A 23,454-nucleotide genomic window follows, 5' to 3' on the forward strand; every position below is an offset into this window, starting at 1 on the left:
CAAAAGACAAGAATTCCCTGGAGACATGAACATGAAACCGTAAATAATGAGTTTGTCAAAGAAAAAAATCAGAAAGAATAATGGGAAAGACTGATAATGATGAAATAACATCATAACATTTCTTCCATGCAGCTAAATGAGTCTTCTGCGGGAAAATATCCTCAATGAAACATATTAACTTAAGTATTGGAAACAGCTAGTGGCCCATTGACTGGAAGGGAGAATGAATGAAGGGGTATAATATAAAATAATACTTCAAAGGTAGCTGGGAGCCAGATTTTGGAGGGGTATAAATGCCAGGCTGAGGAGTTATGCCTAGAACAAATGGGGATCTTCTGAAAAATTCTGATTGGGAATTCCATGATCAGACCTGTGTTTTAGTAATATCCATTTGGTACCTATGTGGAGGATGAAAGAGAAGAGAAACTTTAGTGGCAGGGGGACTAATTAGGAGGCCATCACAATTTTCTATGCAAGAGGTATCAAAAGCCTGAATGGGACAGAGGCTATGTGAATAGAGAGTATAGTTCCCCCATGCCTGTCTTAAAGTCCCTACACTCATAGACATAGAATCAAATGAATATCCAATTCCCAACTCTTCCTCACTGCCCACATTTAATCAAATGCTTTGTGATGTTGATTCTACCAACACAATACATCTGTCATTCCTTATGAAGGACATTTCTTCTTCTGTCCCTCGTGCCAGGAGTGTATACCATCTTTATTTCCATGTCTTAGAATCTATGGTTTTCTAAGTTCAAGTGCCACCTCCTATATGAAGCTTCCCTTGACCCTTCCCCCCAGTGCTAGTGTCTCTCCCCTCTCCCCTAACTATTTTGTGTTGATTTTGAATATAGCTTATATTCACTTATCTAGCATCCACTCTTGGGTGGCTTCTCCAACTCCCACTGCTGCTGGCAGCTTGAGACCTCAGAGGGAAATGACCTTATGGACATAGGGACAATTCTGATAAGTTGGAATTTCTAGTATTGTAGCTCCTGAACCCCCACCAGTGTGCTCCCAGTTATCAATCAGTAAGCTAAAATTCTATTAGCTTTTTAAGAAAGGGCATTTTAGTAAGAAGATATAGAAAAAGTAGTTGGTATAAAATATTCCCCCTATATATTGGGAGAGGGAGAAAGGGAGAGATAGAATATGGGAAATTATCTCACATAATCTCATAAATTATCTCACAAAATTATCTTACATAAGAAAAAGCTAGAGGTGGCTAGGTGGTGCAGTGAATAGAGCACTATCCCTGGAGTCAGGAGAACCTGAGTTCAAATCCAGCCTCAGACATTTAACACTTACTAGCCATGTGACCTTCAGCAAGTCACTTAATCCCAATTACCCTGCCTTCTCCCCTCCAGAAAGCAAAAAAAAAAACAAAAAACAACAAAAAAAACCCCACCAAAAACAAACAAACAAAAAAAAAAACCCAACCTGTTACAATGGAGGGGAAGAGCAGGAAGGTGAAAGGGAAATGAGTCAACCTTACTCTCATTGGATTTGGCTTAAGGAGGGAATAACATAGACACTCAACTGGGTCTCTTACCCTACAGGAAAGTAGGGGGGAAGGGGATAAGAGGGAGGATGATAGAAGGGTGGGCAGATTGGGGGAGAGCATAGTTAGAAGCAAACACTTTTGAAAAGGGACAAAGTCAAAGGAGAAAACAATAAATGGGGGGCGGGATAAGATGGAGGGAAATATAGTTAGTCTTTCACAATATGACTACTTTGGAAATGTTTTGCATAACTACACATGTATAACCTATATTGAATTACTAATATTCCCAATGGGGGTGGGAGGGGAGAAGGGAGAGAATCTGGAACTCAAAGTTTTAAAAACAAATGTTAAAAAATTATTTTTACATGCAACTGGGAAATAAGATATACAGGCAATGGGGTATAGAAATCCATCTTGCCCTACAAGAAAGTAAGGGGAGGATGGGGGGAGGAATATAAGAGAGGGTAGATTGGGGGGAGGGGTATTTAGTATACTTGCCATCTTGGGGTGGGGTGGTAGGGGAGAGATGGGGAGAAAATTTGTAACTCAAAATCTTGTGTAAATGAATGTTGAAAACTAAAAGGAAATAAATAGATTACAAAAAGATAGGAATAAAAAAAGAAATGTAAAAAATATATATTCCCTCTATAGTATGGGTATACTCTCCCTGTAGCATATACAAGGTCTCTGAGGAAAATGTGCTCAGACCTAAATTACAAAATGAGGCAAATATGGTCATTATACTTCCCAACTCTTTGTCCTATGAATCCTTTCTTGTATTTGTGGAGTCATCATGAGTTTCCCACTGGGTATAGCTTTCCACTGGGCTCTTCAGATTTTTACCTTTCTAGAGTCTATGGCTGGTCTTCCTGTCCCTGCAAGGGTTCTCATTCCCTGAAGCTATCACCACCCTTGTCTGACAGTCTTTGTCTATCTGAGTGAAACTCTTCTGTGGTCAGCTTCTACCATTCTGGTGGTTCCTGCTACCACCTTTGGTCACCTATGGGACCTTCAGTGGGACTCTGGAATTCCTAAACTTACTAGATCAATGGGGCACTCCCATCTTGGAATACCCATTCATCTAATATCCAGGAAGAATAAATTCAAAGGAAATAGATGTACCATGTTATCATGGACACATGGGTGACAAGTTTCCCCTCCCCAACCTGGCAGCTCCAAGTAATCCTTGTCTCCCTCACTGCCAGGAAGGAAAAGAGGGCAAGGTATAGGCAGATGTCACCTTTTGTATGTGTCCTTAATTCTGGTTCAGCACCTTGTGAGAATCATCAATTCTTTGAGGATTGAAGTTGATAGAAAGACTTTTTGACATCATACAGGAGCAATCACACTCAGTCATTACTGGCCAGAAACAGGCTTCCATGTGTTGGATTGGAACCAGGGAAAAAATGTCTGTGAATGAGTACACTGAGTACAGTCCCCCTGAAAATGCAAACCTAAGCATGGTCCCCCTTTTGTGGTTGCTCAGCCGTTTCAGTCATATATAACTCTGCATGACCATATTTGGGTTTTTCTTGGCAAAGATACTGGAGTGGTTTGCTCTTTCATTTTACAAATGAGGAAACCAAGGCAAACAAGGTTAAATGATTTGCCCAGGGCCACACAACTAGAAGACTGTGGTCCCTCTACTACAATATAAATTGGAGATAACCACTGATGTAAGGCATTAGAAGTGGGGGGTGGTGATGGGGGTACAGAACAGTAAAGGTCTCTTGGAGAAGGTGGGACTTGAACTGAGTATTGATGGAATCCAGGAAAGCCGAAGGTAGAAGTGAGGAAAAAGAACCCATCAGACATGGAGGACATAGCCGGGAGAACATAGTTGGGGGGTGGAGCATTGTGCTAGGCAAAACGAGGAGACCAGGGTCAGTGGAATATGAAGTTCATGGAGTGGAATCAAATGTAAGAAAACTGGAAAGGTAAAAAGGTTAGGAAGAATTGTAAAGCCTGATGATTATATATTGGATCCTGGAGGAGCCATTGTATCCTAGGGACCCAATGGAGTTCACTGAATGGGAGAGTGGCATTGTCAGTCTTGGGGTTTAGGATGGTCACTCTGGCAGCTGAATGGAGGACAGACTGGAGTGGGAGAGACTTGATCCAGGCAGACCCACCAGAATCTATCTATTGAGATAGCCTGGGTGTGAGGTGATGAGGGCCTGCACCACAGTGGTTGTAATATGAGTGGAGAGACAGGGAGAGAACTGACTCAAGCTCCCTCCCTCCCCCCTCAACCCTTGGGAGATGATGCTACTGGAGAGATATTGTCATGGTAGATCTGGCAAGGGATTGTATAAATGGGTTAAGTGAAGAGTTAAGGATAGTGCTGAAATTGTGAGCCTTGGGCCAATGGGGGATCATGGTGACCTCAGCAGTAACAGGGAAGTTTGGAAGAGGGGAGGGTTTTTTTTTAGCGGGGCAAGAGGAGACAATGAATTCTGTTTTATGCCTGCTAAGCTTTTGATGTCTAGGAATCATTGAACTCAAAAGGTCCAATAAGTAGCTGGGATGTGAGAAAAATTCAGGAGAGAGGCCAGGACTGGACAAATAGATCTGAGAATTCTCTGCATGGAAATGACAATTGAATCAATGGATGTTGATGAGATCACCAAGTGAAATAGTACAGAGAGTAGAAGAGAAGAGGGCCCAGGACAGTGCCTTGGGGATACCCTGGTTAGCTGGTATAACCTGGATGAAGTTACTCAGTGTGACTTGGATGGGGGTCTAGCAAAGGAGACTAAGAAATGGTCAGACACATAGGAAAACCAGGAGAGGGAGCAGTGTCAAGAAAACCTAGAGAAAATTTGGTTTTTTTTGTTTCGTTTCGTTTTGTTTTTTGTTTTTTTCGGTTTTGCAGGGGGGAAGGCAATTGGGGTTAAGTGACTTGCCCAAGGTCACATGGCTAGCATTAAGTGTCTGAGGCCAGATTTGAACTTGGGTCCTCCTGACTCCAGGGACGGTGATCTATTCACTGTGCCACCTAGCCACCCCTAGAGAATCAAGGAGAAGAGGGTGGTGACGGAACGATGAGGTTGGAAGCCAGGCTGCCTTGACTTAAGAAGAGAGTGAGAGGAAAGGAAGGGGAGGCCCTAGATGAGATGGTCTTCTCTAGAATGTTAGCCACAAAAGAAAGGAGAGCTATGGAACAGTTGCTAACAGGACAATCAAGTGAGGGTTTTATGAAGGATACCTGCACATGTTTGTTGGCAGCAAGGAGGTAGGACAGTGGACATGGAGAGATTGAAAATGAGACATCCAGAGAAAAAACGATGGAGTCTGAATTTGAATCAAAGCATACTTACTGTGTGCTCTCTTTTTTGTTGTTTTGTTTCTTCTTTCTCATGCTTCCTCCCATTGGTTCTAATTCTTCTTTACAACATGGCTAATGTAAAAATATGTTTATGGGTGGCTAGATGGTGCAGTGAATAGAGCACTAGCCCTGGAATCAGGAGGACCTGAGTTCAAATCCAGCCTCAGACACTTAACACAAAAAAACTAGCCGTGTGACCTTGGGCAAGTCACTTAACTCCAATTGCCCTGCCCTCCCCCCTCCAAAAAAAAAGACCAAAAAAATGTTTAATATGAATGTATAAGTAGAGCCTATATCAGACTGTACGCCATCTTGGAGAGGGGGAGAAAAATTGAAACTCAAAATCTTATGGAAGTGAATGTTGAAAACTAAAAGTTATAAGCTAATTTAAAAAAAGAAAGAAAGAAAGGGAGAGAATAGGGATGCTAGAGGAGCAATCTGTTGGAGAAGATAGGATGGAGTGGGGTCACGTGCAGATAGAGAGATTGACCTTTACCAAGAGAAGGGCCACCTTTTCCTGTGAGAGAGGGTTGGGGTGGGTGGAGATCCATTTGAAAGGATCAGAAAAAGGCATATGTAGGAGACGGCACTTTAGATGAGCATTGAATAGAGCTAGGGATTCCAAAAGATAGAGAGAAGGAAAGAGTGAGAGCATTCTAGGCACAGGGACCAAACCTATGCAAAGACAGGAGATAGAATTCCACATACCAGGCCACATTGGCTGGACCACAGAGTGCAGGAAGGAGTTTGGGAAGTGCGTCAAAAGACTAACAAGACAGTTTTAATTTATCCTGAAGACCATGGGGGCCCCTGAAGCTTCTTCAACAAGGAGTGACACAATTCTGCACTTTGGGAATATATCCATTTGGCAGCCATGTGAAGGGTGAATTGGAAAAAGGAGAGTGTGGATGCCTGGGAACCAACAAGGAATTTCTTGCAGCTATCCAAAGAAGGGGTGAGGAAGGCTTGAAGCAGGGTGCTGCCCATGTGAGTGGACAGAAGGGAACAAATGCAGAAAGGACAGAAGCTGACTGGATATAGGAGTGAGGGAGAGTAAGAAGTCACGACAGATGTCGGTAACCTTGACTGCAACATTCAGGTTGGTGGATTTAGGGCTAAGAGAAGTTCCTGTTTGGACATTATAGGGAACATTTTTTTGGGGGGGGGGGGGGGGGGGAGCTATAGGACATCCCAGGGGAGATGTCCAGGAGGCACCTGGTACTGGAGCTCAGGAGAGAGATGAAGGCTGCATGTGGAGATGTGAGGGTCATCTGTACAGAGATGACAGTGGCTGATGAGGTGATGGAGAGAACTGTGTAGAGAAAAGGGCCCAGGACAGGGTTCTGGAGGGTAAGCCCATGTAGAGCAGACATAAAAGGGATTAAAATTCAAGCCTCCACCCTTTTCTGAGGCCCCAGCGCTGTTTCTGAGTGTTCACTTTTTAAATCCTTTTTTTCTAGGATCCCTGACTTTGGGTACCAGTTTCTCCTTTTTGGCCTCCCAGACTTTGCTAACTGGGTACAAGGGTGGGGGACGCCCCCCAGGACAAGAGTGCTTAAGGGAAGCCACTAGTCCCTGTGTGTGTGTTGCGGAAAGAGAGCTGGAACTGGTGCCACTGACTGTTGGTGGGACCTTGAGCCTCAGTTTCCTCGTCTACAAAATGAGGAGCTCATTCCAATTCCACTTCTAATCTGGAGCAGATCCGTGACTTTCCTTCACCTTCCACACGACCCATCCTCGCGCGGCCACCAGAGGGCCCCTGCTGGGTGCCGGGACTCCTGGGCTCTTTTCCCCGCTGCGTCCTTTCCCCATCGCTCCTGGGTGGGAAACCCGGACACCTGGGTCCGCACGCACCGGCCCGCAGAGGGCGCGCCGAGTCCTGCAGCATCTCCCCCTGGGGGGGGGGGGGGGGGGGAGCAGAGGTGGGGAGGGAGGCAGCCGGGCTGGGCCCCGCCGGGGGCGGAGGCTACCTGGCTATAAAGTCCGGGAGAGCGCGCGGGCCGGCGCCGGCCAGGCAGGCAGCGCAGCGCAGCTAGGAGCGCATAGTCACAGTCTCTGCGCTTGGAGATCCCTGGCACACCGAGACCTCCGGAGGCCCTGAGGTCCGGGGGTGCGGGGGGTGGGCTTGCCCGGAGCCGCCCCCCCGGGGATGCTGGGTGCCGCCCCCTCCGTGAAGATGGAGGCGCACGAGCTGAGCGAGTGGACTTACTTTCCAGAGGCTTCAGAGGTGGGAGCCCGACCCGTGGGGAGGCGGGGGCCGGAGCTAGGGGTAGGGACGGAGGAACCAGAGACCGGGACAGACCAGCCACGAGGAGTGGTCAGAGGTCACCCGCAGGGAAAGAAGCGAGGAGCCCACTGTGTGCCAGGCCCAGCGCCTAGCTCTCTACAAATGTTCTCTCATTGGATCTTGGACGGGCGGGCTTCTGGATTTCGGGGGTGAAGTGGGTGGAGGTGCCTGGAGAGCTGAGAAATGGGGCTGAGGAGGCAGAGACCAGCAACAGGGAGATTTCAGGGTTAGGGGTCTCAGAGATTAGGGAGGACAGACCTGAGGAAAATAACATCCACAGAGGTAGAGATCCGGTCGGGGGTTGGTGGGAAGCTATAGACAGGCAGTCGGGGAGCAGAGGTAGGGTCCCCGTGTCTTCCAGGCCATAATGGCTTAGTGATCTGAGGCTCAGAGGAATCCCTCCTTCCCCCATCCCTATCTGTTCTCAAGAACATATTCAGAACATCTTACTTAGGGGAACTGGGAGAGAAAAGTGGACAGCCCTTGTGGGGAGAGGAATCATCCCAGTCCCACCCAGCCCCCGATTCTGGCCTGCACAGACCAGTCTGAAAATCCTTCCCAAAGTCTAACCCCTGTCCTGCCTGCTTTCTTCCTGGAAGGGTCTGGGGGGTAGGTATTGGGTCCCTCAATTGGAGGGCATTGAGGGATGGGGAGAACCAGGGACCTGGGGAGACCCAGACATGGGAGTCTATAACTTGCTTATGCTGCTGCTGCTGGTGGCTGAACCTGGACTCTCACTTTCTTCAGGTAGGGTAGTGAGATGTGAGGGGGGGAATGGGGCTCTGGGCCGGGATGTTTTATCCTTACCTCAGAGGATGTCTGAGGTCTGGACAAAGTTTGGGGCATGAGCTGTTCACCCTGAGAACCAGCCTCACAAGCACAAGGCACTTGGAAACCCGAGTTCCTGATCGAAAGGGTTTTAGTAGAAGGACTTACTTGGAGAGCAGGTCTGGAAGGTTGGTGGAGGGGGAGGTCTGGGCTTTGAGACATCTGGATCAAGGGTTACCGATCTCAAAACCTGGTGAAAGGAGAATGTTTGTACATATACGAGGAGGGGGACTCCTTGGATATGCCCAGCTTCCCAGTTTAGGAGAGTGGCCTGGGGGAGGGAAGAGGACTAGGAGCCAGGATGCTGGGGTCTCTCTTCCCAAGGGAAGAGAAGGCTAAGGTGGTGTATGTGTGTATATGTTGGGGGGGGGTTGATGTTGGAAAAGCTGAGCCAAGCCCCAATCGTCGGGCAGGGATGGAGGGGGGGGGGGTGAGCAGGAGGGTGGCTCCCAATGAAAGCCGGCTGTGTTATTGATTTTTTTTTCTTTCTGGGCGGCCCCTGTGGCTGAAGGGGGCAGCCGGTGCCCAGACTGAAGGAGGGGGACTCCCCCTTGGCCCTTGGTGGGAATATCCTGGCCTCTGGTCCCACAGCCTAGCTCTCTTTTCCCAGGAATCCTAGGTATTGGGGATCCCCACCAATCTGCTCCCTAAGACTCAGAGTTGGAACGTGGCTGGGAGTCTATGCTTAGTTCTACTCTCTCCAACTTGCTGAGTATGAGGGAGACAAGCTCCCTGATCCTTCTTCTCCTGCTGCCAGCAGTGGGGGAAGGGAACCGGGAATGGGACACTGGAGCCTCCGTCCCTGGAGCTCAGGGTGTTCAGGAGACTAGGTCTCTCTCTCTTTCTCTGGGAGTCAACGTTGGCAAAAGGGAGCAAGGAGCTGGGATAGGAACCTTCCCTTTCTGCTTTCCCCTCCCCTTCCCCTTTTTGGATCCTTAAAATTTCAGGAAATAGGCAAGGTGGCTTTGGGAAGGAAGATTGGGGGGAAGAAATTTGGGGGTAGATACCTTCTGAGGGTTTTGGGGTTGCCATTTACATAGAATTGAAGGGATACTTTGTGGGGTGGCAAAATTGGATAGACAGAGTTTGGGATACAGAGTTCAGGGGCTAGATGCCACATGTAAGGTGTTGTTTAGGGGGACACAGACTTGGGGGTACAAGTCCAAAGGAATTCTGTTGGGGGCACAGGGTTTGAGGATGACTTTTAGAGTACTTTCCAAATTTAAATCCCATATCTTCCAAGGCAGTGATTCTCCAAGTGTGGTCCAGGCACCCCTAAGTTTCTTCAAGACCCTTTCAGGAAGTCTGTTTCCATGAGGTTGAAACTATTTTCATAATAATACTAAGGCCTTCTCATTTTTAATGTGGTTAATAGCTGGATACAACTCACCTTGGGAGGAGGTCCTCGGTAATTTTTCAGAGTGTGAAGAGGTTTTGAGAACCACTATTCCAAGGGACTTGGTTTTTTTTGCGGGAAGGTTAATATTCTTGGGAAGATGTAATTTAGGGGAGACAGAGTTTTGAGGAAGCTATAGCTTGGGGAAACAGGGACCTGAGAAGATCTTGCTGAGAGACACAATTTGAGAAGGTTGTTCCCTTTTATCATAGGCATGTTATCCAGGAGGATATGGTTTGGGGGAATCACAGTTTGGGCGGACAGAATTTAAGGAAGGATATATCTACTTGGATATATGCTTGGTAGCTTGAAAGGATTTCTCAACAGTGGATGCAGATGAAGAGAAACAGAGAAATATGGGGATCTCAGGGGGTTTCCTTGTTGGGGAGCACGGAGTATAGACAGCTGGTGCTATTTGGGGGACTACACATGCTTTGGTGGGTGATCTCCATGGGTCCTTCCAGCTCTAAGGCTAGATGGATTCATTTGGAGGCAGAGACACCATTGGAGGATATAGTTTATGGGAAACAGGTCCTTTCTTTTTTGGGGGGACCACAACTGGGGGAGACACGAAGATGAGGGAACACGACCAGAGGATTATTTAGGGGAACAGAGTTTGGGCAGTGGACGGAAACCATTGGAAATATTTTGGGGGGATGGTTTGGGGATTTAGGGACTAAAAGAATTCTTCTGGGGGAGACAGTTTGATGTTTGAGGGATACTGTTTGAGAGAACCATAGTTTGGGAGGATACAGCCCCAGCAATACCATCTAGAAGATGCAGTTTGGAAGGAAACACAAAGCTTAGAAGATGGTTTGGGGGGAACAGAATTTGAGGTAATACTGTCAGTTTGGGGGACGTAGTTTAAGGCAGTCTTTATTAGAGGGGTCATATATTAAGAAGATACGATCAGAGGCATTGTCAGGGAGGCTAGTTTTGGGAGGACAGAACAGATATCTAGGGAGGTATAATTTTGGATCTAGCTTTGGGGGAGCTAATTTGAACTAATACCAAGGACCCAGAGAGGACATAATGTTCCAGGGGTGGGGGGAGGGGGTAGAGAATAGCCATAGAAGGCCAGATTTAGAAAGGACCTCAAAGGCTACCTATCTAGCCTAAGCCTTGTTATCCAGGGGGAACACAGTTTGTGACCCAAAGCCTGGGCTCCCATTACAGGGGACCCTAAGAAGACCTGCCCTGGTGGGTGGGTATAGGGAGAAGGGGTGTATCTGGCTCTCAGCTGCCTAGACTTGGCTGGGCTGGGCTCTGGACTGCCAGGCCAAGGTAGGGTAGGCCACACCTGGGCTTCAGCAATGTGGCTCAGAGGGGGTGGGGATATCGGCCCTTATCTGGCCCCTTATCGACCCAGGGACCCGCCCGAGCTGGACAAACACCCCCCACCCCCACTGCCTGCCCAGCACCTGGGCCTCCCATTCTGAGAATAGAGCAGGTCAGAGTTGGGAGGTATGTTGGAACAAAAAACAGAGACTGTCACACCAGGGAGGGAACTTAGAATTTGGAATGTCAGATCTGAATGGGACCCTAGAATTGAGAATGGGAGGAATCTCCTAGAATCATGAGATCATGGATTATAAAGCTGTAAGGGACTTTTAATAAGTCATTCAGTTTCTTCCTCCCATTTTACAGACGTGTAAACTGAGCCTGAGAGAAAGGTTAGGTGATTTGTGCAGGGTCACACAGCTTTTAAACATCTGATGCAGATTTCAAACCTAGGTCTTTCTGATTTTAAATCTAACATTCTATTCCCTTGACACCATGACTAGAATATAGAATGCCAGAGCTGGAGAGGGTTCTTAGACCAAATCATGTCAGCTAGAATGGCCCTTAGAATGTAGAATGTAAAATTGACCATAGAGGGTCAGAGCTAGCAGGGACCTTAGAGCCCAGAATGTCAGGAGACATTTATAGACAGACCACTTCATCCAGTCTATCTTCCCATTTCACAGATGGGGAAACAGGTTGAGAGAGAGGAAAGGAGCTCTCTTCAAGTTACAAAGTGAGTCCAGGACAGAATCAGGCCTCCCAAATCCCTGCCCAGGGCTCTCTCTACCATACCAAGCTGGGGAGGAAGAGAGCGGGCAGGGAGGACTCTTTCCTGACTCACTTCAGCTCCAATGACCATGTACTGGCTAGAAATTGGGGCTGGGAGAGTAGATCCTTGAGGAAAGTCTTTATGTTTCCAATGGTCACTAATGTGCATTACTGGGAGAGCAGTATGGAGTGTGGGAGGCAGGGTAACCTAGGGATAACTAACTGTATCCAAGAGCCATTGTTAATAAGGCTCAACTGTCAGGTTGGGGTGTAAGTGGGAGTCTGGCTGAGATGAAAGACTCATTCTCACCTGCTCAAGGGGCAGGAGCACACAATCCCAGTACTCTAGGCTCATAAAGCATGATCTATTGAAACCATTTCTTTGTTTCAAGAGTTGGAAGGTCCTTCATTAAGGCCACTACCCTCATCTTACAGATGAGGAAAGAGCCACTCAGAGCAGGCCACAAAACTTGACAGGAGCAAAGCTAATACTCCAACTCAGGGCTTCCGAACTTGGCTTATGGCTCTCTTTACTAGGTCACAGACACCTCTCAAGGTAGTGAGCTCTCTGATATGGAAGGTGTTGAGCTGGAAGGGATCTCACAGGTGCCCCAGCCCAGCTGTATTTTACCAAGTTCCAGAGGAAAGGAGACTTGCTCCCATGATAGAACACTTAGAATCATAGACCATCAGCATGGAAAGGACCTTAAGTATCATCTGTATCAGAAGTTTTTAACTTGGTGGTCTGTGTACCTCTAAAGGGTTTCACAGATAAATTTCAAGGAATCTCTGGGCTTGGATGATTAAATAAAAAAATGCATCTTTATTTAATTGAAATTTAGAATTTCCTTTAATTATTTAAAAACAGAGTTCCCATAAGGGGCCCATAGGTTTCACAGACAGCCAAAGAGGTCTATGCAGAGGTGTGTTGGTAAATGTTTTACAATCAGCTTTCAAAAAAAAAACACCCCAAAAAATGTAGAACGCACATTGAAGTTTAATCTTTCTTTTTCTTTCTTTCTTTTCTTTTTTCTTTCTTCTCCTCCTTCTCCTTCTTCTGTCGAGACAATTGGGGTTAAGTGAGTTGCCTGGAGTCAAACAGCTAATAAGTGTCAAGCACCAGGTGGGGAACCTGCAACCTTTAGGCCACATGTGGCTCTCTGGGTCCCCAAGTGTGGTCCTTTGACTGAATCCAAACTTCCCAGAACAAATCCCCTTGATAAAAAGATTTGTTCTGTAAAGCTTGAACTCAGTCAAAAAGCTGCACCAGGTCCCCCCACCCCTGGTCAAGTGTTTGGGGCCAGATTTGAACTCAGGTCAGTGCTCAATCAACAGCACTACCTGGCTGCTATGAAGCTTAATCTTCACGATAATTTTCTCCATCACTTTCTAAACAGTCAAAAGAATAAACCAAATCCTGATTTGTAGCATTTTCTGATTCTGGAGTGTAAATGCTCATACTGAAAATCTGCTGTCAGCTCTCGTGAGCCGGTTAGAGACGGCTCCAGCATACTCTTGGGTCCACTATACAAAAACCCCTGATCTAAACCAGTCCTTTTATTTTACAACTTATTCCAATCCAACCAATAACAACCTACTTTGTGCCAGGCACTAGTTACAGGGGAAACAAAGACAGAAACAAAACAGCCTCGGCCCTATTGGGTGTGAAATACACATACTTTTTTTTATATGAAATATATACAAGGCAGTGCTAATTGATCTAAATAGTACTAACAACTGGAAGGGCCAATTCAACCCAGTTCAGCCAACAATAATCAAGCACCTACTGTATACCAGTTTGCTGGGAATACAAAGATGGAAATATTCAAAACCAGCTCCTGTCCTCAAGGAGCTTCCTGGAGCCTCTTATAGGAGGCAGGGCCTTCAGAGTGGTGGAAGAGAGTAGGAAAAGCTTTCTGGGCACGAAAGACAGCCTGTGCAGTGTGCAGGATACCAGTTACTAGCCACAGATCCCTAGCACTAGAGCAGAGCATTTGTGGAGGGGACTAAGAGGGAATTGGAAGGGAAAGGCAAGTGGGAGCCAGATGGTATAGGGCTTTCAATGCCAGGCTGAGGAATTTGTATTTGATCCTGGAGGCGATAGGGAGCCACTGGAAATTTATGAGGAAGGGAGTGGATGGTGTCTGTGTGACCTGGAGAGAATAGAGATGTAGTATGGGTAGAATCAACATGAAGGGGCAACTGATTGGGAGTCTAAGAGAACGCCAAGGTTGCAAAAATGAAGATGTACCCCTAGTAGGAATTAAGGGGGAAGCTGAAACCCAGAGACATGGAATGATTTGCCCAAGATCACACTGGCAGAATCAGGATTTCCTCCTAAATCCTCTGAGATGCATGACAACCTAGCCCTGCATTCTTCATATACGTCCACTAGCAGGTCAGGTCCTCCTCCAGGTGCACACACCTTGGTGCCCTTCTGTGATGGAAGAGAAAGAAACATTGCCTTCACCTGTGTCAACCACCTGCCGTCTCCCAGTGGGGTGAGGAAGGAAAAAGGGTGTCCCACAGGGGCCTGGGGCCAAGGAGTATCAGTCCTGTGCCAGCCTTGCTGTAGTAACCACCTGGTCTGGCTTCTTCTCAGTGCCTCAGTCTCCTTTTCTGTTAAAAAAAAAAAAAGAGGGGGGTTGACTAGACCACTAAGGTCTCTCCCAGTTCTAAATCCATCACTCTTATGATCTTTCCCTCTCTGGGTCTCAGTTTCTCCTTCTGAAAAACGCTCTCTTGGGCTCATATAGACCTGAGGCTATAGGAGTCAGCCAGGTCCCTTCTAGGTCCAGATGTCTTGAGAACCCCAGATGGATTATCAGATCACTGGGTTTAGGCCTGTGCTTCCTCCTCCCAGCCTCAGCCCTCAGGGAGAGGAGCAGGAAGAAGTTCCGGCCTGTGAGGAGGGTGGGTCCCCCTTCCCAAGTCCCTCCCCCAGGGCCCCACCCTGGGAGAAAGATCCGGCTCAGACCCGGACACCAGGGGTTCATCTCTCAGCCCTGGGGCGTGAGAAAGCCTAGAGGATTAGGGGAGCAGGGTGGTTCAAGGTTAGATGGGGCAGGACTGCTGGTCCGACCTCACCTGGAATGGGGTGGGGACAGGCTGAGTCCTAAAGCTGTTTTAATATGGAATAGATGGTAAATTGGGGGGTGGGGGGTCTGGAGGACGAGGGCTCAGGGCCTTGGCCCCCCCTTTCACCACCCCGAAGTGCAATGCTTGGCATCCCAAAGCACCGAGTGTTCTGGCTGCTCTCCCTTCTGCCTCTCTTCCCCCCGCCCCCCTTGGAATCATCGCTACTCGTCGGTCCTGGATGTGGGAGCCCGGCGCCTTCGCAGCCGAAACATCCAACCCCCTGGTTCCTCAGACTCTCTCCGAATCTTCCAAGGGGAAGGAGGAGGATGAGAGAAACGGGCAGAGGGAAAAGAGATAGAGAGGGAGATTGAGAGATGGGGAGAGAGACAGAGACAGGAGGATAGAGAGGGAGGAAAACGGAGGCAGCCGGAGTGGCCCTGGCATAGAGACTGCAGACAGATAGATGGGGGGGGGGGGGGTTGGGGGGGGGAGGCCAGGAAGGACACAGGGGGAGCTGGACACAGGGAATATCGCCCAGCTTCTGCAATTCCACCTGGACAGAGACTGTGGATGAGAAAGGGACAGGAGAGAACTGGGGAGAGGCAGAGAGAATCTTCCAATCGTTTTTCCTGGTTAGGTGGGTGAGAGTGTCCTGCTCTTCACTCATTGTAAGCCTTTCCTTCTGTTCCCTGTCCCTCTGCAGGTCTACCCACCGGTGACACCGATGAGCACAATGACCCCACTCAATTCCTACATGACCCTGAGTCCCCTGAGCCCCCCATACCCACCTCCTGGCCTTCCAGCCTCCCCCCTGCCAGCTGGCCCCCTGGCCCCCACGGCTCCCTCAGCGCCTCTGGGACCTCCATTCCCAGCTCTGGGACCCAGTGGGGGCAGCGGAGGGGGCCCTGGGTATGCTGGCCCAGGACCTGTGTTAGGTCGGCCTAAGGAAGCCCCTAAGGGCAGTTACCGCCGTCCTCTGGCCCATGCCAAACCCCCATACTCCTACATCTCCCTTATCACCATGGCCATCCAGCAGGCTCCTGGCAAAATGCTGACCCTGAATGAGATTTATCAGTGGATTATGGACCTGTTCCCTTACTACCGAGAGAACCAGCAGCGATGGCAGAACTCCATTCGCCACTCACTCTCCTTCAATGATTGCTTTGTCAAGGTGGCCCGATCCCCGGACAAGCCCGGCAAAGGCTCTTACTGGGCCCTCCATCCAGGCTCCGGCAACATGTTTGAGAATGGTTGCTATCTCCGGCGGCAGAAACGCTTCAAGCTCGAAGAGAAAGTCAAGAAAGCTGATGGTGGGGGTGGGGGACCAGGTGGCCGGGGAGCAGCCGGGGCTTCCTCAGCTGCCTTGTCCTCCTCCCCACCTCCACCACCTGGGCCCCCTCCTCCAGAGGCAGAGGCCCGGGGTGGCGGGGAGGGAACAGCAGGGACCCTGAACTGCAGCAGCTCGCCCCCACCCTCGGGGGGCCCCTATTTCCCTGGCTTGGAACTCCCCAGTGAGCTGAAGTTGGATGTCCCCTATAACTTCAACCACCCCTTCTCTATTAGTAATCTGATGTCTGAGCAGGCAGCACCAAGTCCGCTGCCACAGGCAGCTCCCAAGCTCGACGTGGGTTTCCCCGGCTATGGGGCAGAGGGTGGGGGTGGACTTGGTGAGGCTGGGGTCTACTACCAGGGCCTGTACACTCGCTCTCTGCTCAATGCGTCCTAGCCACAGGGGAGTATCCAGTGGAGTGGAAAGAAAGGGGGTGGGCCTGGGATGTCAAGGTGAGGTACAGTTGTCATCTATGGGGACAGGCAGGACTCCTGTGTCTGTTGGAATGGATTGCTGTCTTGGTTGGCTGCTGGCTGCCATTTTGGTTGGCATTTCAACCTTTCCATTGGTCATCACAATGGCTTTCATCCTTCTTTCTTTCTGGTTGTCATTTTAGTCAGTGTCTTGGCTTATCCCATCGGTCATCACATTGGCTGCCATTTTCCCCTCCACGTTACAATATTCTAAGTTGGGATTGGTTAAAGAGATTGGGGGGGGGCTCAGTTTGAGCTGCTCCCTTTAACTGGGAGGCCCAGTGCAGTGAGGGGACTGTGGCCAGGAAGGGACTGCCCCTTTTCAGTGGCTTTTGGGCTTGGACATTAAAGCTTTTCTCTCCCCTCTCAGTCTGCATCTCAGCTGCTTCTGTTAATCTGCGTCAGAAACGGGAAGGAACTCTAATGCCTGGGTCCCTTTTCCCCAGAGCTGTGGCCATTGGTGAGAGAAGGCTGATACTGGGTACCCTTCTCCTTGGCTTCTTTGTCAGTGAAGTTCATCACCCCTCTAATCTTCCTGACCCCAAATAAAGATGATGATGATGATAACTAGAAGCAGAGGGACCTCAGAGAGCCTATAACCCAACCTTCTCATCTTCTGGATGAGGCTCAGAGAGATAATGACTTGCACAGGGTCACACAATTAATAAGTGACAACTGGAATTTGAGCTCAGGTCCATGGACTCAAGATGCAGTTGAAAAAATTCTGAATTTGGATCCTAGCATTGCCACCTACATTAGCGTGGCCTTGGGGAAGTCAGTACCCCAGTTTCCTCATCTGTAAAATGAGGGGGTAAGGTCTCTTCCAGCTTTCAGTCTAGGCTCCAGCCATGCCACAGCTTCAAATCTGAGGACATGTACCTGAGGACTCCCATTTATAAAGTCATTGGAGGTTTGTAGAAGCTTTTCTCTGGGAGCACTAGATGCCTGGGTGTCTAGTCAGGCCCTCAGTGCTGGAGCTGGGTAGGGGGTGGGGAAGGCAGACATGGGCCTGACCTTTGCTCCCCACCTCCCCCCACCTGTGTCCCTGACCCCAGAACAGTTTGTTCACCAGAGCTGTCCCTGCCAGTCTGGCTCAGGAAAGAGGGAGAGGGAGGCAGTTTCTCCACCTCAGGACCCTCCCCCCACCCCAATCCACATTTAGAGGGTCCCCAACCTTGGCCCTGCTGGAGAAGAGCCAAATCAGGACTGGGGGATGGTGGCTATGCAAGTGTCCCTCCATGCATCTGTTTGGAGAAAGCTTGCCCTTGGGGCCCGAGTCTCCTCTTTCCTCCACTCCCTCTTATCTGTGTATGTTGTCCCTGTCACTGTCTCTGTCTTTTTCCAGATCTTTGCCCCGTCTCCTGTTTCTGGGTCTCTGTCTCAGCCTGTGGCTTTCTTTTTTCACCTCTAGGACTATAACTGTCTCTTTCCACCTGTTTTAAAACAACATTTTGTAGATTTCTCTTGTGTTCCATGGTCCTTTGTATGAGATCCTGGATCTTAGTCCGTGTGTGTGTGTGTGTGTGTGTACACACACCGGCTTTTCCCTGTGATCTCCGTGTGTCTTTTTCTATCTCTGCGTCTCTTTCCTCCTCTTACAGGAAGAGACAGCAAGAAGGACAGCCCCATTCCGTCTATTTCTCTTCCCTGACCCTCTGGCTCTCCCGGTGTGTTTTCTGTGGGCTCCTGTTTTCCCAGCCCTGCCTCCGTCCCTCCAGAGCCCTGGATCCTCATTCCTCCCCCACCCCACCCCCCCTTCCTTCCCGCCTCCCAGTCCGTGCCTGGCTCCCTGTCTGTCCCTCCGTCCTCCGGAGCCCGCCCGGGGAATTCCTCCGGCTTCCTGGAAAAAACAAGTGGGAGCAGCCCCAGACAGGGGCTCAGTCTCTCCCTGGGCTCCCTCCCCCCTCCGCGGACCTCGGGGTCTCTCCCGGAGCGAGCGGGCCGGGGGCCAGGCGGGGCCGGGGCTGAGGCCGGAGGCTGCGGTTTAGCCGCTCCCCAGAGGCCCCCGGATCTGGCCCCCACCCCGGCCAACAGCCCAAATATTATTCCACGCGAGCGAGCGAGGGAGCCGCCGCTGCTGCCTACAGCTGAAAAGAGCCTTTTTCATCCTCCTCCTGGGGGCGGGGGGGGGGGGGGGGGGGAAGAAGCTGGGGCTGGAAGTGGGGGCCCACCCCAGCCCTGGGCCGGAGACCCCCCGGGCCTCCCCGGCCCTGCCCCACGGTTCAGCTCCGGATCCAGAGGGCTGCAGCCCAGAGGAGTGTTAGTTGGGGTCTCCGTGGCCCAAGAGAGGCTGGCTGGGGGCTGGGTGTCTGGCTGGACTTGGCTGGCCTGGCGTGCCATCCCCCACCCGCCCTGAGGCCCACGCCCAAAGCGGAAAAGTACACTGGCCAGGGACCCAGGGGGACACCGGGACACATGGATGCATGGCCACACAGAGGCGAGGACCAGGAGATGCACTTGGGTTTTCAGGTGTACACGTTCAGCTGTAGTCAGCCAAGGGTATAAAAGGGCCACTGTGGCCAGAGAGCACCTCCGTCCCAGAGGCTGGGGGGATCCTGGATGGAGGGCAGCAAGGACCTTGGAGCTCATCCAGGCCAATGCCCAGTGAGGAAATTGAGGCCCAGAGAAAGGAAAGGACTGGGTCAGGGTCTCACATCAATTGTCAATGGCAGAACTCAGGCTTCTAGACTCCAAATCTATATTTTATGTATGGGGAGGTGTGTCTGGCAGTGCCCCCGGCCCCCATCTGTCTGTCCCCAATCCCTGCCCCAATGTTTTCTCTCAAGCCTGCCCTCCATGGAACATGTGGAAGCCATTGGGTGGCCTGCTCTCATTTCTCCTCTCCCCTTGATCCCCTTAGCTGGCTCTCCGGGAAGGATTTGGGGGCTCCCAAACTAGGATGGGGAGGCTGTTCCCACCCCCTTCATCAGGCCCCCTCTCCCTCTCCTTGGCCATCCTGCCCAGATTCTCCCCTCAGGGCTGGTCTTGCCTGCCTCCCTCCTTACCACTCCCCAGGGATGGGGTCCCCAGCCCACCTAGCCTCCCCTAGACTCCCCTCCCCTCCACACCCCTCCCGCAAGTTCTGGGCCGGGTATATATATCTGTGGCCGGCGGCAGCAGCCTAGGCAAACACTGGGGCCTTTGTATCCATTTCTCCTCTTCTGCCCCATCCAGCCCAGCCTCTCCCTCCCTCTCTTCAGCCCTCCCTTCTTCCCTCCCAGCACAGAGACGTTCCTGTGGGGGCTGCCAGCTTCCTGTCCCCCCGCCTACCGGCCAGAGGTGTGAGCCCCTCGGTGTAAGGCCCAGGCGGCCAGAGGCCCCCAGAACAGGCCCAGGCCCAGGCCCAGCCGCCAGCGACCCACCAAGACAGACTGGCTGGGGGCTGCCAGGGGGTGTGTGTGGAAGCTTTCCAATCCTGATGGAATTTTTTTTTTTTCCCTGAGGGAGGCAGGGGCCAGGGCAGGGTCCCCAAGAGTTCTCTGCCTGGCCTGGGGCCCCTGCCTCTCTGGCACCTCCCTCTGGACTGTCTCCCTGAGTTTCACCATTTTTCTGCTTCTCTGTCTCTGGGGCCCAGGTACTGACACTTCCTTTTCGGCCAGCCAAGGTGGCTCCTGGTGTCTGTTCTGAGCTCTCTCCCTATCTCAGCATGTCTCCCTATGTAGCTACCTGCCTCATTGACTCAATCATTCACGCAACAAACACTCATTTACACCTCGTTTGGCAGGCTGGTGGGACAGGGCAGGAGACCTTTTTTTAAGGGATCGTGATCTCTCAGGGTCTGCCTTAGAGGATGTATGAGGAATTTTCTCTCTGCCCATGTGTGCTCTGTGTCTTGACTGTATCTCTTTCCATCCCTGGGTTTCTTTGAATTTCTGGGTCTGACTCTTCCTGTCTCCCAGTCTCCCCCTGCCCAGGGTTGGTTAATGGGTAACAAGGCTGGGGGCTCTATCTGAACACACATCAGGTGTGTTCTCTCGAGGGGGAAGGGATAGTGTGACACCCCCCCCCCCAGCTTGACAGCTGTTCTTAAAGGGGCAGGGTCTGCTTGTCCCCTCCCCCTTCTCTCCAGTTCTGGTATCTCAGGGCTCAGAGCCTCACCACCCTTCTCTAAGCCCAGAAGGTTTAGAAACCCAAATCTTCTTTTCATCTCCCCCCCACCAAACTGCTTCCCCCCTTCCTTTAGCCTTATCGGCCGTGCCTGTTTGTCCAGGGGGCGGGTTTCCCAGCCCTGCCCTGGCACCTGGATTACATACAGTGCCAGGGGTCCAAGTGCTTGGGTGTCCCCAAGTTGAGGGCCTGGACACCTAGGGACTGGGGAGTTGGGTGCTTGGGGACAGATTTGGGGGACTGGATGGATTCTGGCCTCTAGAGGAATAGGACCCCTGGTCTAGTGGGATTTGATGCCTGGGCTCTTTAGGAATTTTTTTAAGGGGGGGGGTAGAGGTAACCGACTGCAGGACAGACAGGATATCTAAGGCCTGTAGACCAGGGGTACTGAAGTGCTTGGTGACTAGGGGAACTGGACCCTCAGTAGTCCCTGGATGGGGCTTAGATCCCAAGGTACTCCATGGGGAGGGGACCATGTCTAGGGCCCTAGGAAGCTAGGAGGGGCCTCAGGGAGGTGAGGTCTAACTTCCAGGACACTGGGTGGGGCTGGGGGGGACTGGTGTGGGGGGGGTATACTGAGACGTTTCCGCCTGTAATTAGATTTTTCTGTTTCTCTCTCTGTTGTCCTTTTCTTGCTATGCTGAAATCTCTATCTCCTTCCAAATAGGAGCCTAGGACAGCTGGAGGGGGGTGGGGGAAGCATCCCATCTTTAACCCCTTGTCTACCACCAGATGGGGTGGCCCCGCCCCAGCCGTCCCCCCATCCTCTCGGCCTGCCCGCCTCTGTGACGTCATAAGCAGGAAGTCCTGGTTAATTATTAGTTCCTTGGGGCAGGTGCGGGACAAGGCCGCGCAGATAAGAAGCTGCGGCTGGGAGGCTGGCCCAGCCCACCCCTGGGTGTCCCCTCCCCCACTTCGGGAAGTACCCCTTTCTCTTTGATCTTTTCCCGCCCAAGGGGCATAGAACCCAAGCTCCTAATACCGTGCTAGCCAGCGGCTTACTGTGCTACGGACTCCTTAGCTTGCCTCCATCTAGTCCTGGTCCTCCCTGGCCTCAGTTTCCCCACCTGTGAAATGAGGGGGCTACTTTGAGATCTCTTGCTTATACAGCCCCCTTTTCTGGAGTGCTTCCCGGACTGACCCTTGCTTGACGTGCTGCCGGTCAGAGGTGCTCTCTGAAGGTAGAGGTGCTCCTTTAAGGCAGGAATCACGTTAGCTCGGTTACAAGAGGAAGCCGGTGTCTCAGCCTTCCAGCCAAGTCGGGGGCTCAGGGGCAGGAAGCTTGGATGCCTAGACACTGGGGGACGGAACGTCTGGGTTTGTCCCGTAGTGGTGTTGGCAGACGGAACGTGAAGGTCCACGAGTGGGCAGTGGCTGAGCTGTGAAGATATTCCCAGGGGTTGGGGGGTCTGGGTGCCTGAAGGGGTTCCCATCTCCATGGAGCTCGGAGGGAAAGACGTTCCCTGATCCCAACCCCCACTCCCGGAGAACCGGAGACGGTGTCCCGTGGGGACTGAGGAGAGGACACCCGGCTCCCTGGGAAGCTGGAGTCCCATGGTCCCCCTTTTCGGGGTGACCATCTTCATTGAGCTCTGGGAGAACGACGTTCCCCGATCCCCATCCCCATCCCTGGGGAGCTGGAGCCTGCGGCCCTTGGGGAGGAGAGGAAAGGTCACCCGGCTCCCTGGGAAGCTGGAGTCCCATGGTCCACCCCTTTTCGGGGTGACCATCTTCATAGAGCTCTGGGAGAACGCCGTTCCCTGATCCCCATCCCCACCCCTAAAGGACTGGAGCCTGCTTGGGGACTAGAGGAAAGGCCATCCGGCTTCCTGGGAGGCTGGAGTCCCGAGGTGCGTCTTTCGGGGTGCCAGCTTGGGGTGCGCATGGATCTCGAGCGCCACCTGGCGGCCTCAGGCGGAACTATGGGGGGACGGAAGGGGGAAAGTTGAGAAGGGACCTAGGACCACAGAATTTAGGCTTGGGACAGTGGATCTTCTGGTCTAACCCAGGGGTAGGGAACCTGCGACCTTGAGGCCACATGTGGCCGTCTAGGTTCTTGAGTGCAGCCTTTTGGAGTTTGGAGTCAAAGGGTCGCACCTGAGGACATAGAGGGCCACATGTGTGCTCGAGGCTGTAGATTTCCCACCCCTGGTGTAACCTTTTGATTTTATGGCGTGTGTGTGTGTGTGTGTGTGTGTGTGTGTGTGTGTGTGAGAGAGAGAGAGAGAGAGAGAGAGAGAGAGAGAGAGAGAGAGAGAGAGAGAGAGAGAGAGGGAGAGAGGGAGAGGGAGAAAGAAAAGGGGGCAGAGACGAGAGACAGAGAGGAAAGAGAGGAGGGAGAGGGAGAGAGAGAAAAACTGAGGTCATTTAATAAGTAGCTGATATGTGACAGGCACTGGGAATAGAAATGAGCAGGTCCTGACCTAGAGGAATTTTCAGGCAAGACAAACATGCAGTGACACCGGTGGGAATCTGGGGGGGTCTTTTGAAAGGGTGCATTTGATTGGAGCCTTAAGGAAATGGAAGAACCAGAGCATTCCAGGCCGCATCGGGGGTCGGGGTGTGTAGTTTATGCAAAGACAGGCAGGCTGGAAATGATGGGATATCCTGTGCAGAAAAGATCCAGGAAGCCCCTTTGGCCAGAAGGAAGAGTTAAATAGAGGAATAAAAGGAGAATATCCTGTAATCAGCCCAGGAGGCCCATTGGAAGTCAGACTGTCAAGGAGGGCTTTGGATGCCAGATTCTGCTCTTCAGCTAAAGGCATCTAGGAGCCATTGAAGCTTCTTGAGGTCCTCCCTGTCCAACTTTAGACATATCTGTTGGGTACCAGTGAGGCAGACTGACTGGCTGAAGAGGGGAGAACCAAATGCAGTGACTAGTGACATCCTGAAGATGTGAGGAGGCCCTGGAGGACCGTGGTTGTGGTGTGAGTGGAGAAAAGATGTGAGACCCGTTGCCGAGAATGGATGACCGGCCCTAATAAAAGTGATAATAAATGATCAACAAAAGGTGGTAATGAAAGGGAAACAGCTGATGAGGAGGCCTTGGCTTGCTAGAAAAACAGTGG

At 51.1% G+C, this 23,454-nt stretch overlaps 2 protein-coding genes across 3 annotated transcripts; one reads left to right on the forward strand and one right to left on the reverse strand.

Annotated features, from left to right (window-relative positions):
* The first annotated feature begins 6,984 nt into the window (after positions 1-6,984).
* On the forward strand, positions 6,985-16,202 carry FOXA3 (forkhead box A3). The gene is made up of 2 exons (XM_069088283.1): positions 6,985-7,062; positions 15,180-16,202. Exons 1-2 carry the CDS (start codon positions 6,985-6,987, stop codon positions 16,200-16,202), a joined length of 1,101 nt encoding a protein of 366 aa, XP_068944384.1.
* LOC138161540 (uncharacterized) lies at positions 11,955-22,232 on the reverse strand. 2 transcript variants are annotated; one of them, XM_069088285.1, is made up of 3 exons: positions 21,528-22,232; positions 13,869-14,017; positions 11,955-12,455 (listed from the first exon to the last, which is right to left on the reverse strand). In XM_069088285.1, exons 1-3 carry the CDS (start codon positions 22,120-22,122, stop codon positions 12,396-12,398), a joined length of 804 nt encoding a protein of 267 aa, XP_068944386.1. In that variant the 5' UTR covers positions 22,123-22,232; the 3' UTR covers positions 11,955-12,395. The 2 variants fall into 2 exon arrangements, with proteins under 2 accessions (XP_068944386.1, XP_068944385.1); XM_069088284.1 differs by having other exon boundaries at positions 11,955-14,017.
* Positions 22,233-23,454: the final 1,222 nt, after the last annotated feature.

This window comes from Petaurus breviceps, unplaced genomic scaffold (genome assembly GCF_028583685.1).
Source record: "Petaurus breviceps papuanus isolate PSGF00001 unplaced genomic scaffold, PetGlider_PUasm1.0 185, whole genome shotgun sequence".
In the NCBI taxonomy this organism is placed as follows: Eukaryota; Metazoa; Chordata; class Mammalia; order Diprotodontia; family Petauridae; genus Petaurus; species Petaurus breviceps.

Excerpts from the sequence above, each read along its gene's own strand:
- LOC138161540 (XM_069088284.1), bottom strand. The coding sequence starts at position 22,122 with ATGAAGATGGTCACCCCGAAAAGGGGTGGACCATGGGACTCCAGCTTC. Across the intron at positions 14,018-21,527 it reads CGGCAGCACGTCAAGCAAGG|AAAAGGAGACTGAGGCACTG; the intron begins GTCAGTCCGGGA and ends TTTTTTTAACAG.
- FOXA3 (XM_069088283.1), top strand. The coding sequence starts at position 6,985 with ATGCTGGGTGCCGCCCCCTCCGTGAAGATGGAGGCGCACGAGCTGAGC. Across the intron at positions 7,063-15,179 it reads ACTTTCCAGAGGCTTCAGAG|GTCTACCCACCGGTGACACC; the intron begins GTGGGAGCCCGA and ends GTCCCTCTGCAG.